The sequence below is a fragment of the Nothobranchius furzeri genome, chromosome 7 (assembly GCF_043380555.1).
Source record: "Nothobranchius furzeri strain GRZ-AD chromosome 7, NfurGRZ-RIMD1, whole genome shotgun sequence".
Lineage (NCBI taxonomy): Eukaryota > Metazoa > Chordata > Actinopteri > Cyprinodontiformes > Nothobranchiidae > Nothobranchius > Nothobranchius furzeri.
In genome coordinates this window covers 68,799,628-68,817,501 of record NC_091747.1, presented here as the reverse complement: position 1 = coordinate 68,817,501, position 17,874 = coordinate 68,799,628, and the positions used below count along the sequence as shown (strand labels likewise).

At 42.6% G+C, this 17,874-nt stretch overlaps 1 protein-coding gene across 3 annotated transcripts in view; it reads right to left on the bottom strand.

Moving 5' to 3' along the window:
- Positions 1–290: 290 nt before the first annotated feature.
- The window catches only part of evi5l (ecotropic viral integration site 5 like), a 59,436-nt gene continuing 41,852 nt past the window's right edge, over positions 291–17,874 (bottom strand). For all 3 annotated transcript variants that reach the window (XM_070553632.1, XM_070553634.1, XM_070553633.1), the window contains 6 exons: positions 15,633–15,773; positions 15,360–15,536; positions 14,080–14,226; positions 11,595–11,690; positions 11,337–11,432; positions 291–810 (listed from right to left, as the gene is read on the bottom strand). In XM_070553632.1, coding sequence (XP_070409733.1) covers positions 493–810; positions 11,337–11,432; positions 11,595–11,690; positions 14,080–14,226; positions 15,360–15,536; positions 15,633–15,773 — 975 coding nt within the window. In that variant the 3' untranslated portion in view covers positions 291–492. The remainder of the gene's footprint in view (positions 811–11,336; positions 11,433–11,594; positions 11,691–14,079; positions 14,227–15,359; positions 15,537–15,632; positions 15,774–17,874) is intronic.

Below are 17,874 nucleotides of genomic sequence, written 5' to 3'. Positions count from 1 at the left end.
TCAGGAGGAAACTTTAGATAAAGGTAGACAGAATATACGATGAATCAACAGTGTGATGCTTGGTTTGTAGAGACAGGGGTGTTGTTTCGTGTCTACCCAACTTTTCCTTCTCACAGTCACAGCTTCAGGTCCAGCCGCAGATGTGGAGCGGCTGTAGCGACACAGTCTACAGGTGTTCGTGTTTGGAAGGAACATGATTTTAGCGGACCGCTTCTGGCACAAAAACAGAGGAGGAGGTCTTACATGACCTCTTCTTCAAGGAACAGTGGATGAAACATGGTGATGAGCAGGTTGGTGGAGACAATACCAGGAGCAGAGACGACAGGTGGAGATGATCAGAGAAGATTCATTCAATGCCACCATCAAATAAAAACACCGGACAAGCTGAGGATTGATAAGTACAATCAGCTGTAGCAGATTGGTCCGGTTGAACTCTGGTCTTTGTAGAACGGAAAAAAGTAATGCAGAGGAATCACAAAAGCTTCCCGGGTTTCAGTTATCCAGCGCCTCAGCACACACCATGTTTCCATATAGCTGCTGCGGGTCTGGGTGTGTCTGTACCCGATCCTCCGCCTCACTGTCCGTGCTGCCCTCGCTGTCGAGCCGGGCCGACGGGTGACACGGGTCTGACAGTGCGGGGTACAGGGAGGTGGTAGGGAGCGGGCTGTGGAGGAGGTCCTCGTCTGAGCTGAGGTAGTCTCCCTCAGCAGAGGCGGGGCTAGCCAAACACAGATCCTGGTAGTTGGTGCTTCCTCCACCACAGCTGACCCTGGTGCCGGGACCTGCCTTCTGCCCACGCAGCTGCCTGATCTGAGAACACAGGAAAAGGTTGGTCACAGATGAGCCAAACACAGCAAGAACACCCAGCACAATAAAACAAGAGAACATCAACAATGGGAAAAAAAATTAGACTTTAAAACAGATTTAAAAGGAGAGAGGGAGGGGGCCTGCCTGATTGAGAGTGGGAGTGCATTACGTAGAGTAGGGCAGCATACATAAAAGCCCGCTCACCCCGCGATTCATACACAGAGCAGCAGACGGTCAGCTGACCTCAGAGCACGGTTTGGTACATTGCGATTAATCAAATCAGAAACATATCCTTGGGCAGAGCCATTCAAAATGTTAAAGACAAAGGTCAGGATCTTGAACTTGACACGTAAGTTTACAGGTAACCAGTGCAGATGTTCCAGAACGGGAGTGATGCGAGAATGCCTGTAATGGGCTCGACACACGGGAGGCGACATCGCCTCTCCTCCATTCATTTTCAATGAGACATGCGCGACAAAGCGATAATCGCGGGTCTCCCTCCTACCAAGCGAAACGCGAAAAACGTGCGTGTGAAATTTTGCGCTCGTGCACGTGTCGTGCACAGGCGACCCAGCGACGCGATCCCAGAAAGTTGAAATATTTTCAACTTTTCATCGCTGTCGCTCGGACGAGGACCAATCAACGGAGGTTTCATTCACTGACCAATGAGCGGACAGGATGCTTCGTACACCTCCGAGCAAACATGGAGGAGAAGTTGATTATTATTATGTTTTATAGTAAAATCAGAAGTAAGATTTCACATAACTCTAGCAGCACCTTGTGAAACATCATATCTACCACTTTATTAACTCTGAACTGCTTAAATAACCTTAATTCCCTCCAACCTGACACAGCCAAGCAAAACAACGGAAGTTTCGATTTCTCCATGGAACGGAACGCGTAGACGGCTTTGTCGCTGGCCGCTGCCGCGGATCGCCTCCCGTGTGTCAGGTAATAAAAGCGACAGCGACAAATTTCACTGATCGCGGTTGTTTGTCGCCTCCCGTGTGTCGAGCCCATTAGTGTTCGTCAAGAACCTGGCTGCAGCGTTCTGAACCACCCGGAGTCCATTTAGAGCTGAAGCTGGGACACCAAAGAGGATAGCGTTGGCATAATCCAAATGGGAAGTAATAAAGCAAGAATGACAGATTCTAAGTGCGGCTGCTTCAAGATCGATTTTAGGAATTAAACGGCGCAGTTGGAAGAAACAAGACTTAACCACAGCATTCATCTGAGTAACCATCATGAGACTTGCATCAAGTTTAACCCCAAGACTAGTCACACACTGTTTAGGGCTGAACGGGAGAACAGGAGGGACAGGAGGAGTGAAAATGACTCCAATCAAAATGGAAGTCAGAGTTAATCAGCATTAATTTATATAAAACTGACTATAACTTGGTAAAAATCTACAGATATTAGGCTAAAATCAGACATGACAAGAAATAAGAGTAATCATCAGATGCTTCTCGTGTTTTACGTTTTTATAAATCCTTATTGGACTGGTATGACGACACTCTGCTCCCAGTCTCTACAGCTGTAGATGTAGGGCTTTCATTAGGAGCTCAATGAGACCCAGTAGCCACTCAAGACACTATGAGCTCAATTTTTTAAATCTCTGAGTTGTTTTCACCTTCATAATTTAGGACAAGAAACTGCTTTAAAGTAAATAGTTAGCAGTAGAGTAACAAACCGACTGCATCTCATTGTCCTGCAGCTTCTGTTCACCCTCATGTAGTTGAAGCAGGTCAAAACGCCATGCAGCTTATAAACACTGGCCATTTGTTCATATGGATCCTGCCCGGGTGCCACAAATACCGGTTGGAGACCATTAAAGGGGATTCACAAGCGACCGCTGTTGTTTAAAACAGGGTTTATAAAATAGACTGGGGACTTTAACACATCTGTTTATCACTCTGTGATCTGTGTCTCCCTACACTGTAATCCTCAGCAGAAGCTCACACGCACTGATCTTCAATCCTTCGGATTGTAGACTTCAGCCTGGCGAGGTCATCAGCCTGCAGGAATCAATGTGCTCTGCGCGCCTCCCAAGATCTCCCTCCCACCTGTGGCTACAGCTGGCTGAGCGCCATACAGGGCTGCTCCCGCTGGGGAAAAAGGATCCCCCCCCCCCCCACCCCCCCACCCCCCACCCCGCCTCCCCATCGGAGCCTCATGTTGTGAACTGTGATGTTCGTGCTTATATGTTTGAGGCGTTTTTTTTTTTTTTTTTTTTTTTGCATAGTAAAGCTACGCCCTGCCGGGAGTAAAGCCTGATTTATGCTTCTCCGTCTGCGTCAGTGCGGAGACACGCAACGCCATTATCCGTCCTTGCGTAGGGCTCCGGCAGGCACGCAAGTACGTACGGAGTCGAGCCCACTTTTTTAAACATCCGTCGAACGAGACGGATTACGCAAGCTTGTGATTGGTCAGGACGCCGCTGTTGTTTACAGCGCCGCCATTGCAAAGAGAGCCGAGGATAACTAGAGACAGACACGGAGAAGCTTGAAGAATACCTCGCGAAAAAACTCTAAAAATGTGAACGTTTAATTCTCCCGTGACTGGAGGAGTGAAAAGATGCGCAGCAAGCGTTTTATTTGTGGACGGAAATGACAGGAAACGTGGGTTTAGAGGTGGCGAGCGCATGAAGCGGTGGGAGAATGAGAGACAAACATGTCCGTGTTAAAAGTCTCTTATATACACAAAAAACACAATATAAACACACTATCTTGGACCGATACATGACAGGATACCACAGAACAGCACTACGCCCTCTGTTGTCCTGCCGGGGAATTGCTTTGCAACACTCTCCAGGAGACGGAGAAGTATGAGAGCAAAACGCTTCCGTCAATCCGTGCGTGTCTGTCCCTTGTGGAGCTGACGGAGAAGCATAAACCAGGCTTAACTCTGGTATGCCTTTTTTTCCCTCCCCCAATTTATCCTCATGTAATTCCCTTTTCATCTATTAAGGTAGCGCGACTCGTGTTGCGATGGACCACAGTCACCAATTCTTGTCATGTGTCTTGCCCATGTATGTCTGATCTCTGAATTGTGTGTACTGAAACTCTAATTTCCCTCCGGGATTAATAAAGTTTTGATTGATTGATTGATAACTTTGTCTGTAGTTTGCTAGCCTGAGCTGTAAATAAAACCTTCATTATGACATCATCACTTCTCAACATCCCAAACTTTGAGCAACTTGGATTTTTCATTGTGGTGTGAGCGTCAGCGAGCTTCAGTAAAAACGTAAAAACTGTGGTTTTGTACTCATTTCAAATCCACCATCGGGTCATGCTGAAGACTTTAAAAATGAGACCCAATGCCTCCCCGCTTCACACCCACCCTCAAGGGGTTTGATTTGGGAGTTAAACCACCAAAAGCAGCTCACCGCTCCCCTGGAGGATGGGTCAAATGCGGAGAACGCATTTCACACACCGGTGTGAGGGACTTTAACTTTAAGTTAGCAAACCTTTAGCAGATTGTTCCCGACAGAAGAAATACAGTAAAAGGCCGAGTTCACATGCGAGCGTTTTGCATGTCAAATGTGCACGTACCACCGTGACTCATGACAAATCTCAGAGGTTTTTGTTTCCTCCAATCAAACACTAAAGTAGCTGCTGGTGGGGGGGAGGGGAAAGCAGTGGTTAACCAGTGGAAAGGTTCTGTCTCGCTGCATTTTAACCTACTTCAAAAAAATATATAAATGAAAAAGAAAAACAGGTTTTTTGGAGCGATTTGCTATCTTCATTTCTAAATTTTCACCAACTTTCTTCAGAGGTAATCAATATCTAAATAATACACTGTTAAAAATCCAACTTGCAATTTGTTTGGAGAGTTTAAAGTTTTAAGTCAGTTGAACATTTTAACTTGCAAAATGTTAAGTTAATACAGAAAAGCAAGCACTTAAAAAGTTGACTGAACTTAAAATTGTATTGCAACTGGTTGCTTTACTTTTTTAAGTTCACTGGACTATTTTTTTACAGTGTACACATTATACTTAATCACAGTAAAAAAAACACTTTACCCAAAATGACTGAAATCTGTAGAAATATTTGAGTCATATTAATTCATCTGCCTCACACCGAACGTATCGTTCTAAATCATAACTATCTAAATGACTAGTTCAGACGACTGCTTCGACAACACACTGAGATTTCTCTAAATGGTTCACTGCTACCTCATCTGTATGCACGCAAGTTTCAGTCTCATTTAGAAAAACCACGGCCTTGATGAAAAAAGGTCGGGGGAGGAGAGAAGAAAAAAGAGGAGAGGAGCGGTAAAGAGAAGAGATATGTCTTCACAACCCCCTCCCTATAAAGCTCCAACACACTCCTTCCTAGTCACGCACAGCAACTCTCTGAATGAACAAACCCCGACTCACTGCTGAGTGGGACGCTCGAGTCTCAAATCAAAGCTGGAAATGATCTCCGCTTCACGTCAGCGAGGGAACACAAAAACATGAAAATCGTCTAAATTGTCAGTCAGCCTGAGTTAGCTGGGGCATAACCTGAAATAACCCCCAACACATAACACAAGAGCCAGTTATTCATCAGAAGATGAGCCAATATTTAGATTGAAAGTTTACTGTGAAGCGAATGGTGAGAACGTGGCTGCTGGAGAGGAACAGTGGTCTGACGCTAAAGAATCACTCAAATAGGCTAGCTTGTGTCAGAGTGGAAGTGGTGTCTGATTTTAGGTTGCGTGTAGATGAGACGATTATTCAGTGGTGGTTAGCAGAGCTGCAGGCTATCTGTTTGCACACGCTCTGTCTATCCGAGCGTATCACAAGCCATTTGGAAGCCATTTTATTTCCTGTTATTCTGCTGAATGTTTCTCAGTCAAAACGCAAACATTTTAAAATACAAATAAATGTCTTCAAACTAAATAAACAAGAGAAAGGTCAGACCACAATCTGTCCTGGTAGCGTGCTTTTTAAGACACGTGATTGTGAATAAGTGGAAAAAACTTTTTAAACAAATCGATGACATTTTCTCAAGACTTTCTGGTGAAGATCTAAACATGATTTAGGATAACTGATGACTTTCCGTTGTGAATGAAATAGCTGTCAGGCTGACTGACCTTTTACTTTTAGACTGCTACATTACATAACAGACATGAACACATAAGGTATTTATTTTGTGACAAATCTTCATATCACACTGTAAGGTCATAAAACCAAAATGTTGTATTCAGTCTTAAAGGTATAGCGGAGGATCTTTTTCTTTTGGCTGGATCATCTGAACCATTGGTCCACATAACTGTCAATCATTCCGGGGGACAATTCACGTATGGTACGCAGGTTGTACGTGCTCGTTGCTGGGTAGTTTTCACTTCCTGTGCAAAGCAAAGGTTGGGTTCCTCACAAACGCCTCTGTCGCCGGTTTTCTGCACAACAGGTAAGCCAAAGTTCAACAAGCTTTTTGGAGAAATTAATTTCAGGTTACTGTTAGAAGAAGTTAGCTACAAGGCCGGCAGCTACTTGTAAACAGAGCGTGCACGAGGATAACTGGGCATTCTGTCCCACGCGCAATTTTTTCTAAACGTTGTAGCCTCCAGGAATGGTCGGTTTTCCACCTACAGTCTGACCCCTTCAGTATCTGGCCATTTGGAGATGTAAGTCTTAACTGGTGCATTTAATCTGCAAGAAAGATACTGTTGTTGGCCAAGGTCCCTCTCAAGTTCCACTTTTCTCAGACTGCTTTGCTTCACAAAACAGGAAGAAGGAACTTTTATAATGTAATCTAATAATGAACCGTTATGAATAATGGAGTGTTAAAACAATCATTAAATGAATGAATAATAATGGCTGAAGAATAATAACAATGTTGTGATTAATCTGTGCTTAAATTACTGAAGTTGAAATGACTATTACGTTATGATCAGTAAGTTGATTTAACAAGTGAATCACTATCTACTGACAAGCTCACACACACTCGCCATATCTCCATGACGCAAGTTAAAGTTAAACGTACATATAGAGATTCCCCGATCCACTAATCAGAGCTCTTCTATCTGATGTTCTGAGGTATGTTTGGTAAAACCCCTTTACGTGTCAAATTCTGGTTGGCCGTGTAGTCAAAATATGGCCGTTGTTAAAACAGAACTCACTTCCTGAGTGGGTCAGTTTTTGAGAAAGCTTCGGACCGGCCATCCAAAGCAAAACCTCTTTAACCAAGTGCATCTTTTGGCTAGCTGTCAAAACCTGTTGCACGCTAAAGCTGATACCGCAAACGGTTCCTTCAGAATAAAGCTGAACCAGCAGCGACTCCTTAAGAGTTCTCCATAGACGCAAATAACTACCTGTCGTGACCTGTAGACATCTCGAGACCGGTTTAGTGACACTGCGGTTTCTTATACGGACTTCGGTACCTTTGGGGGTCTACGGACTTCCTGACATTCCGGATCTACCACGGGGGTCTTCAAGCTGGTACGTAGACTCGACAGATTGCGTCTGATGTGGTTTTATAAACCATCACTATAGTTTATAGCAGACCAAATTCACTCCCACTCAGAACCCAGTTTCTCCAGATACGAGGGTTCTGATAACATCACATTCACACATCATCACACCTCACATTCCATCCACCTAGATTCATTCACCACATAAAGTGTCCTAGTTGTCACGTTTTTAATTGTTTAGAAAATGTCTTACTTTTTATAAACGTGACTCTCTGTCTGAATTGATACGAAGTGTCGTACAATCCCTGAATACACAAATAATTCTAAATCTTCTGGTTAAACACTCAAAGACCAATCAGACCGGATTTCCATATTTATATAGTAATTCACATCTTATTGGTCAAATGTAGTGTAGCATATTTAGCTTAAAAATCACCCAAAATACATGCGTATGCTATTCCTACATATTTGGCGAGCCAGCCAGGAGCAAAACTCTTTGAACCATCAAGGCTCTCGACAAGCCAAAAGACGCCTGCAACGACACAGAAACTTGCTCCTTCAGCCACTCAGAAACAGCTGTTCTAGACGCAAACTAGTTCCAACCTGTTGTGCCTGGTGACATCTCTGGACTGGAGTAGTCGGTGCTGCGGTTAATCTACTGAACCTCGGTGCCCAGAGGCCATCCGACCTTCCTGACCTCTGGATCCACGAAGAGGGTCTCCAAAAGGGTGAGGTAGACACACAGCATGATCGCATCTGATGTGGTTTTGATGAGAACCAACTTTGTTAGTTTAATGCAGACCAAATTCTTGTTTACACCCAGAACCCAGTTTCTTCTAGATACAAGGTTCTGATAAACACACACCATTCAATCATCATACATCACATCCCATCCACTTATATTCATCCATCACATTCGTCTTATTTATAACTTTTCTTGTTTTTAATTTGTTTAGAAAAAAAAGTCTTTCTTTTTATAAACCTGACTCTCTGTCTGAATTAATACGAAGTGTGTTTATGATCACTGAAAAAGCAAAGAATCCTGAATCTTCTGATTAAACATTCAAAGACCAATAAGGTTGATGTCCTATATTCATATAGAACATCACATCTTATTGGTCATAAGTAAAGGTAATATATTAAGCTTAAAAGCAACATATTTACCCCTTCTACAACTTGGAGAGGGCGGTTCTTTCCTGAAATTCGGAAACATCCTCCACCAAACCTTTAATTTTGTTGACAAAATATTTTCATCCTACTTTTTGATGTGATGAATACATTTTTGCAAGCTAAAACAAAACAAAACCTCAAAAAATCCATGTGAATAAAGACTAAAATAGGCCGATATAGATCGACATTTTTGATGACAAGTAAAAGGCGGCAACAAAAATTGACAGGAATGAAAATCCAATCAGAAAACAGAAACGATGGAAAAACAGAAAAAAAGAACCAATCAGAGTCCGGAGCCGGCTGCTGTTTGAACAAGCTGCCAACGACAGTTTATGTCCAAAAGTAGAAAATGTCTGTGGCTGGGGGGAAAAGCATTTAAAAGGGCTGATCTGGAAAGTATTTGCTTAATGAGTACGCATCTGGGGTTTGCCCTGGTTTTAAAAGTTGCGGTGGTAGCAGCGAGCCGGGGCTGAGAGGTCAGGAGGAGATTGTTGCTGCAGCTCAGCTGTTGCCAAACTGAACTGAGTCGTTTCTGTGGCGCTGCTACAGCTGTAACATTATCAGCCGTGTATGTGTGAGAAAAAACATTCAGTCAGTCCAGAAAAACGTTCAGGCAGCCAAGCTTGGTAGAATGTTGATGGAAAAACTCTAATAAATACACCTGGAAGCAAGGCTTACCTTTAGTTTACCTCCTCGCATTCTTAGAGGAACACCTTTTAATGTTTAGATAGGATGATGTCATTTTCTGTCATATTTACTAATATTGGTGCACATTATACAGATTTATTTACTTTATTAATTTTGAGGGACACCATTTCTAACTGAGTGTGCATTTTAGTATTTTCCAATATTTGTTATTAAAACAATTATAAATATAGAGTTTTATTAATCCAAAGACCAACATACTGTACGGTTTCAACTAGGTGTGGTTAACATTTCCTTCACACAAGGTGCATCAGAAGAAGTATGGTATATTTTATTAGACTAAAATAAATCTAAAACAAAAACAAATTGGATGACTAAATTAAAGTCTCTTTAACACTGGCTGTAACTTAATGGAGGTCAAGGTCTGATTGGCCAAGGTTTATCTCCAAAACCAATGCTTTCACATCTGGGTCGGCCCCGCCCAGCCCAAGTAGGTTCATTGTGCTAACATCTGGGTAATCGATGCGTTTTTTGGATTTGGACTCTGGCGGTCAGCTTCACGCGAAGTCGAACCAACACACCCTCTACCGACTGAAGTTCACGCCTACTTATAGAGGGGGCCTCTGATTGGTGGGTCGAATAAGCCAGCGGCGGCTTCCCGCATGCGCGATCCGTTATCAGTCTGGATGCAGTAGAGTAAACATCTTCTCTGACTGCAGCTTGGAGCGTGAGGACAGACTGCTGTGAGCAGTAGGTCAGGGTTATTCTCAGTGAGAGTGGGAAGTAGGAAGCTGTGCGCTTCATATCAGAGTCTCCAAAAGCAACACTGCTCATGGTAGCCTTTGTTTTCTAACTTAAGGAGGACAACACGGACTTCTTCTTATGTCCCGCTCAACTGTTCAGAGACATCCGTGTTCCTGAGAAGGCTGAAAGTTGACCTACATGTTGGTAGTAAAGTAATATTTGTGCTGCAGTTTAATGGAAATTTTAAACATAAACTTAACTTACCTTTCATGCCCTAACAAATAAAATTCCTCTGCTTTCACGCAATAAATAATAAACAAACTATTTAAAGAGCAGTAAGACAATCACAGTCTTCTGCCTATCTGGGTGCAGATGCTGGGGGTCGGACCAGACCATGCTCTCACCAAATGGGACCCCTAGGTGGTCCCAGCCTCGAGACAAAATCCCTTCATCATGTCCTGGGTCGGCCCCGGGGTCACCCGCTGGCAAGACAAGCCTATAAAACCTCCAGTGGGAGTGGCTGTAAGAATTTAAAATATACTATTTTTGCAAATCATGCAAATTATTGTTGAGAAAAACCTTTATTCATTGTGTCCATGCATGCCTGAAATAAGGCCTGGGGTCTGAACTGACTACGGCCTGGATCAGGATCAAAGTCTGTACTAAAATCTCCTTTATGGTCTAAGAGGCACAATAATCACGTCAGCACCAGTAGAAACTCTTTTGAGCAACTATACTTAATGTCAACTTTAAAAGTTGTATGTAAAGGTTTGTGCAGCTTTTATTTTGAAATCCTGAAACAATGAATACAGTGATCCCTCGTTTATCGCGGTAGATGCGTTCCAGATCTGGCCGCGATAGGTGAAAATCCGCGAAGTAGGGACTCCCAGCATGCCCCTCGCGGGGATTCCCTCCACGTCGCACCTACGTCACAAACCGCGGCTATAAACGGAAGTCGCCTTTCCAGCTCACCACTCAGTCATCGTTTCTTCAGATTCATGATCAGAGTTTCCAACCTACCGATCAATCCAACGAACTATCAGCTCATAGTAAGTTATCTTACTTACTTCTGGAAAGCCCGGCATTTCCGTGTCACTTCGTTGACGCTCGAACGCTCGGGGGTTTCCTAGATCAGCCGGCGTTTCACCGACGCTATCACTTCCGCGTCTGTGAAACCACGCTCCCTACAAGCTCATCTCCCGAATCCAGCCGCCCTGTCTGACATACAGTACTATATTGAATTATCGTATGATCACATTCTCTTTTTGTGGGTAAAACTCGAGAAAAAAATTTTTTTTTACTTGTTTTTTTAGTTTTATTACAAAAAGTGCATTTTATGATGAAATTGATGAAAAAAAAACAAGAATTTCTTGATATTTCGCATAGAAAAATACCGCGAATCAGTGAAAAATACCGCAAATCTGCGAATTCCCCCTGAAAAATGCTCCAAAGAAAAAATCCGCGAAGCAGCGAATCCGCGATGAACGAACCGCGAAGTAGCGAGGGATTACTGTATATTTATTGTTCCTTCCTGTAAACTGAGTAGACTGATTGTGTATCATCGTGTGTCCTACCTCATTTCTAAGCTCAGCTATTTGGTCCCGGAGATGGTTGATGTACTGTCTGGAGTCTGAGTGGTTCAGCTGGCCTTGGATCAGCCCTTCCTCTTTCTGAAAACAGTAACAGACGAGCTCAAACCTTTCAACGTGTTGAGTGTTCAAGGTTTCACAGCATAAGATGTGAATGTCATCAACATATGTTTTATATACAACACACACACACACACACACACACACACACGCACACACACACACACACACACACACACACACCTGTATCTCCAGTTCAGCGATCTTCTGCCTGAGTTCGGCCATTACAGCCATGCTGTCTGCTTCCCTCAGCCTCACAGCCATCACCTCCTCTTTACTCTACATGCATGATGGGAAAAGCAGGAAGGAGGTCAAGAGAAAGAAAACATTTGTCATTTAAAATAATGAACTCCATCCTCCCCTGGACTTCTTTATTGGATAGTGGATCTAAACATCTACTTATCTTCTGCCCAGTTTCTACATATTATGGGATTCTGCAATCTTACATCTAAAAGAGCCGATTCTATCATAGTTCCTAGTAAATAGGCATGGAGCCAAACATCTCATTGACCAAAAAAGTAAGAGCTTCAGCAGAGTAACTTTAAATAAAGTTATAAACTCAAGCAGTGATATTGATTAGGGAGCTTCAGCATGGTTTTAATCTTAAAGGGGACATATTATGGAAAACTCACTTTTGCATGTTTTTGTGCTGACGTGCGTTTCTCCAGCCTCTGTAAACGCTCCAAACATGAATAAAAATCATCCCTGAGTCTGGTACTAGGAAGGAGATGCTTCTATTAGCCATCTGAAAATGTCCCTTATTGTGACATCACAAAAAGGGACATCAGCATAGAAACCCCCTCGGCCTTCCACACTTAGGGAAGCCTCTGCTCTGGACGTGTAGAAGCAGCGACTCTACTCTGAGCCCCTCCTGGATATGCAAGGTCATCACCTCATAGCAGCCAATAAGGTGATGGGTGGGCATGGTCAGCAACAGTTTATTTGCATGAAAGTGACAGAGCCCTGAAACAGCCCCTTCTGGAAGGTACTGAAACTGTCAAGAATCGAGCTGGTGACGTTGATTTATGGGAGAGGGACTATGTTTTGTAGAGACAGTAGAACTATCATACAAGTGAAACTTGAAAAATTATAATATGGTGCAAAAGTTAATTCAATTCAACTTAAAAGGTGAAACTAATACATGATAGCCTCATTAGATGCAAAGCCAGGCATCTCAAGCCTTTATTTGTTTTAGTTGTGATGATTATGGCTTACAGCTTACCAGTCTACACCTGCAAAGGGTTCCCGAACCTTTATATAGTCCAGGGTATCTGCAGATTTAAGGGAGCCAAATTTAAGACTTTTTAAGACCTTTTTTAAGGCCACTTTGACCAAATTTAAGCAATTTTTTTTTAAATTAAAATTAAGCAATAATTTCCAGCTATTGCCTGGAACCGGTGCTAACCACGTCGCGATTGTAGGTTTAGCCATCCAGTTACCATTAAACTTGCACTTCCCCATGGCGCAAGCTCCCGCTAGCTTAACCAGCTAATGTGCTCATCTAAAAATAGCCCCCTTTCACAACCAACCGAATGTGTACGGTTCCGCTTTTGTTAATATCATACACCAAAAATGCTTAACACTAACTAGAAATTCATGAAAATTTTATAGAAATAAAGAATCTTGTTTATTGGGTCTTTGGTCATTTAAGACCTTTAGAAATTGCATTCAAGGATTATTTGTCATTTTTAGTGATTTTTAAGGCCTTAAATTTGGAAAAGCACATTTAAGACTTTTTAAGGACCTGCAGATACCCTGATAGTCTCTCAGTCTAAGGTGAATTACTGAAATAAATGGACTTCTGCACCATTATAATTCTTTGAGATTCATCTATAACTTGGTTTAAAAAGAGGTGTAACATGTGCCCTTTAATGTTTATTATCCTTTTACTGTGAGGCACTTGATCCAGTAACTCAGCGCCACATGATGCTCAGAGCGCCCTGATTACCATTTAACTTCGTCTCATATGTGTAGGATATTACAACAATGGCTTGCCTACTTAAGCTGGGAACACCGAGCCGATTTTCTATTACTGAAACAATCTTTGAGGTCTGGCCTAGTTTTGGGTTGTGCATCATGTAGTTTACAGGCGGTTGTGAGAAGAAATCAACACCTCACACAACTATCTCCCAGTCGACAACTGTCCAGCCATGGGTGCAGCCGTAAACCCCCGCATGTCAGGGCAAGCCTCGAGGACAGCAGGCATCAACAACAGCACAGCAGTCTCCTCTCTTCCAGGTTTCCACATTTGAAGGTCTGACGTGTTGCTAGCACTGGGACATACAGTGGCTTGCGAACGTTACCCAGTGACAAAGTCGTACAGTTTGAGATGGAGCGGACACGGTGTATGCTCAGCTTTAAAGATCACCGATGTGTTAAGTCGCACCGTGACGACCTAAAACAATACAAACCATACAACAGGCCGTTGGTTGATCTAAACTCAAATGAATAATCAACAATAAAGTAATTAAGGTACCAGGACCTACATCTTGCTCGTTTGTTACCTTTATCTAACAGAAAAACGTTGCTTTCAGGTAATACTTTGTGATATTTTGATTCCACCTGTGTTTGGATGTTCCAGCAGCTTCAGACATGTACTTGTCAGTGAGTTGTGTGAGCTCGTTGCTAAATTCGACAGCCATGTCAGATTCCCTTCATCTCATCGCACCTTGCAGTCCGACTCTGCCTGTTTCCTTTTCATCTCGTTGAGTTGTGCCTGCAGGGCTTTGTTCTGATTGGCTACCATCTGGAGTCGGTCCTGCAGGGCAGAGCGTTCCTGCTCGTGACGACCAATCAGTTTACTGTGGATCTGGTTCTGGATTGAAGAAAAAGATAACAAAAACATCATAATTAGGTCATGGCTGTAATATGTGTCAACAATCACGATTTTATCAATTGGAATAAAACAAAATTCACGGTTTTTGGTAACAGAAAAACTAATGATTTAGTTACGTTGTCTATTGAAGGTTTTTTAATCGATAGAGTAAATGAAGTCAGATTCTTAGGGGTTCTCTTGGACCATAAACTTACTTGGAAATCCCATATAAAATATATAAAACAAAAAATATCCAAAAGTATTGGAATTTTAAACAAAGTCAAAGGTTTTCTAGAAATTTCAACACTTCAGACATTATATTACTCATTTATCTTACCATACTTAACTTATTGTATTGAGGTTTGGGGCAATACGTATAAAACAAACACTAATCCTTTGTTTCTGTTACAGAAGAAAGTTTGGTGAATTCTATATAAAGCAAATCCAAGAGAACATACCAACAAATATTTTGTTCTATCTAAAATTATGAAATTCAAAGACTTAGTTAACTTGAAAATTTTACTAATTATGTTTAAGGCTAGAAATAATTTGCTGCCAACTAATCTACAAAGTTTCTTTGTTTTAATCCCAAAAAATGATAAGAGTAGAAAGAAACCAGAGTTTAAAAGGATATTTGTCCGTACTACATTAAAGCAAATGTGTATTTCAATACATGGTGTGAAATTATGGAATAACCTGGATGATGAATTAAAAAAATGTACAACTACTGATCAATTCAAAAAAATGTATAAAGATAAAATGCTAAAATCGTATGATTTGGTAAGTTGAGGATGGAGGATTAATGTTTTAGTAGTGATATTATTTGTGGAAGTAAGAGAGTGGTTTATTTTTTGTGTATAAGGCTATTTTGTACTTTTTGTTATCTATCTTGTCTTAGTTAAAGGGGGTAGGTCATATAAGATTTTTTCTTCTTCCTCCCCCTATTTCACTCGAATGCTTATATTCTGATTTGAAGTTTGTATATTTAAACTTTGAGTGAAATAAAGTATTGAATTGAAATTGAATTGAATTGAAGAATGGTTAACTAGTCCATCAATTCCTTTTTCACGTTATACGGTTTGAGGTCTGCTAGAGCACACTGATCAGAACAAATGAGAGTGCTGTTGTCTGACCTGGCTCTCCTGCTGCAGCGCTCTGAGCTTCACCTCCCGGAGCTCCGCCTGGGCCTGCGCCTCCCTCAGTCTGACTGTCATCAGCTTGTCCTGCAGCTCGTTCATAGCGTTCTTCTTCGGGGACTCCTTCCAGTGGCCTCCTCCGTTGCCTGTGCCGCTCCCACGGGACATGTGATGCTTCGAGAACAGACGGCGAATAAATCGGACTCCTCTGCCTCAAGGCTAATGGAGAATTTACACGCGTCTGCATGACTGGGTGAACTTGTGTTTTACCTGCCAGCGTGTGTTGAGCTCTGTGACGCTGTCCTGCATCTCTCTGAACGAACGCAGCGTCTCCAGCTCCCTCAGCTTCATCTGCTTTACCTCTTCCTGAAGGGCGGCCATGTTGTTCTCCTCTGGCAGGCAGCTGCTTCTCTGCAGTTAAATATTTCAAATGTACAATTTACCAGAATTTAATTTATTCACTGCCATTGACGACTAAAGCCGACATTTACATGTTTTTACTGTGTGGGCGTCGGACGAGCCCCCGCCCCGTGAGAACAAACATCCCAGCTCTAAAGCCGATCTTCATCCGCGTACGTCACACGTCATGTGATCAGGAAGCAGAACATCCATGTGTTAGGAGATCGTTTTGGACCGCTGCTGTAAAAAAAAGTGAGGCGCGAACGGGAAAAGCGTCTGCCGATCACAATTCGACAACGGATTATGAAAGAATGGATAACGCTCGAAATGCGCGGATTCTTCCTGAAGTAAGAGGTGAGTCTCCACTTTGTTTTGGTTGTTTTGGCGTCGACATCATCCTAGCGCGCAACGCTCTGTGACTCTTAAAAAACAGTAAAAACGGTGAGAAACGCTGGCAGCGAATGAGTTCATGAACGGTTGACAGACATTTCCTCACCGTCCTCAGTGATAGAGGTGTGAGTCTTCACTTGTCTCCCAATCCGATTCGATTACGGTTATTGGGTCAGCGATTCAATTCGATTCAATATCCCAGAGCATCAAGATTATTTGCTATGGATTTGTTTTCATCGATAAATAGATGTCAGACACAACCTGCCCTCCCCCAAAAGCTCTCCATTCACAACAGTCCTTAGGACAAAATGTTTTAAACATTTAAGAAGGTTTAACAAAGTAAGACAATCTGTCACGTCTCAGGCTGAGAAAAACATGCTTTGCAAATGCTCAAACATTTCAAAATATACTAAAAACCTTTAGGACACGTCCAGATCTTGCCTTTAATTTAAGTTAAAAGATCCATATATTAGCTTTTAATGTCTCTGAGCAGCTCTAGAGTCAGATATTTATGCCACAGCTGAAGGGCGTCAGAAATAACACCAAATGAAATGTTTGACTTAGTTTATTTTATTTGAACCCAGTGGTTCGTTTCTGAAAAGTTGGAGAATGAATCAAGTTCTGTTTGATGCAGAAAATAATAAAACATAAAAAAATCCTAAACTTCCAATCATACTTGAGATGTTTGTTTTATTCTTGCTGATAATAACACCAGCAGAAGGCTGTGGGCTGGATTAGGATTAAGCTAACTATAAACCTGTCCGGTGGGACTTTTATTCCCTCCTCATGTCCACGCTGTCTCTGGAGGAGCAGATAGGACACAAGACCTCCTGTAACTTAAAATGAACCAAAACCTCCTCCCAGCTTCTCTTTAAGCTGAATTTAACATCAGTTTATCTTCATGAAACAAAAGAATAAAGAGGAACAAGAACTTCTGTTTTCTATTTCTCTCTCCTTTTAACTTCTCCGTGTCCCTACGCTGCAGCCGCCGTCACTGACCCCGCCCCCTCCCCAAGACCAGATCACAACTCAGTCTGGCTGAACATGAGTTTTTAAGCGCTTCGAGGAGGAATAATAACGTGTTTTTGGCAGACACTGTGCCAACTACACACCACACCGGCATTTTCACGCCTGCCCTCTCAGAACAGCTCCTCGCTGCTGCCTCTGCTCGCCCGGTGCGCCTCCCCCGGCTACTCGTGCCCCGCATAATTACATTAAAAAGTCATTAGATGATATTTTACTTTTTTATTCTGTCATGAGACTTGGTTTTTTCAGCTGGAAACATGTAAAATGTTATGTTTACTGAGCAGTTTAGAACGCAGCGTGTTAACCATGCTGACAGATTTTATTTCACCACTATTTAGCTCTGTTTGTTGACAACTAACAGATAAACAAAACGGTGGTCATCGGGGAGGTGCTGACTTCTTGCCCTCCAACCAAAGGCTGGGAGGGGGGGTGTGGGCGCGTGGCATCATATTGGATGGCTGCCAGGGTTGTGTGCTAATGCAGCGGTTGAGTCTGGTACTGACTCACTTTAGCGAGCACCTTGAAAGGTGTTTTAGTGTTTTGAATAGGGAGCCGTGTAAGAGTAATGGACAGCAGCTGGCCTCGGGCCACACCGGGCCACACCGGGCCACACCGGGCCACACCGGTCATCTCCAAACAGCTATAAACCCTATTCTGGTCCATCAGCACATGCGGTAATAACGAAAGCTTAAAACCT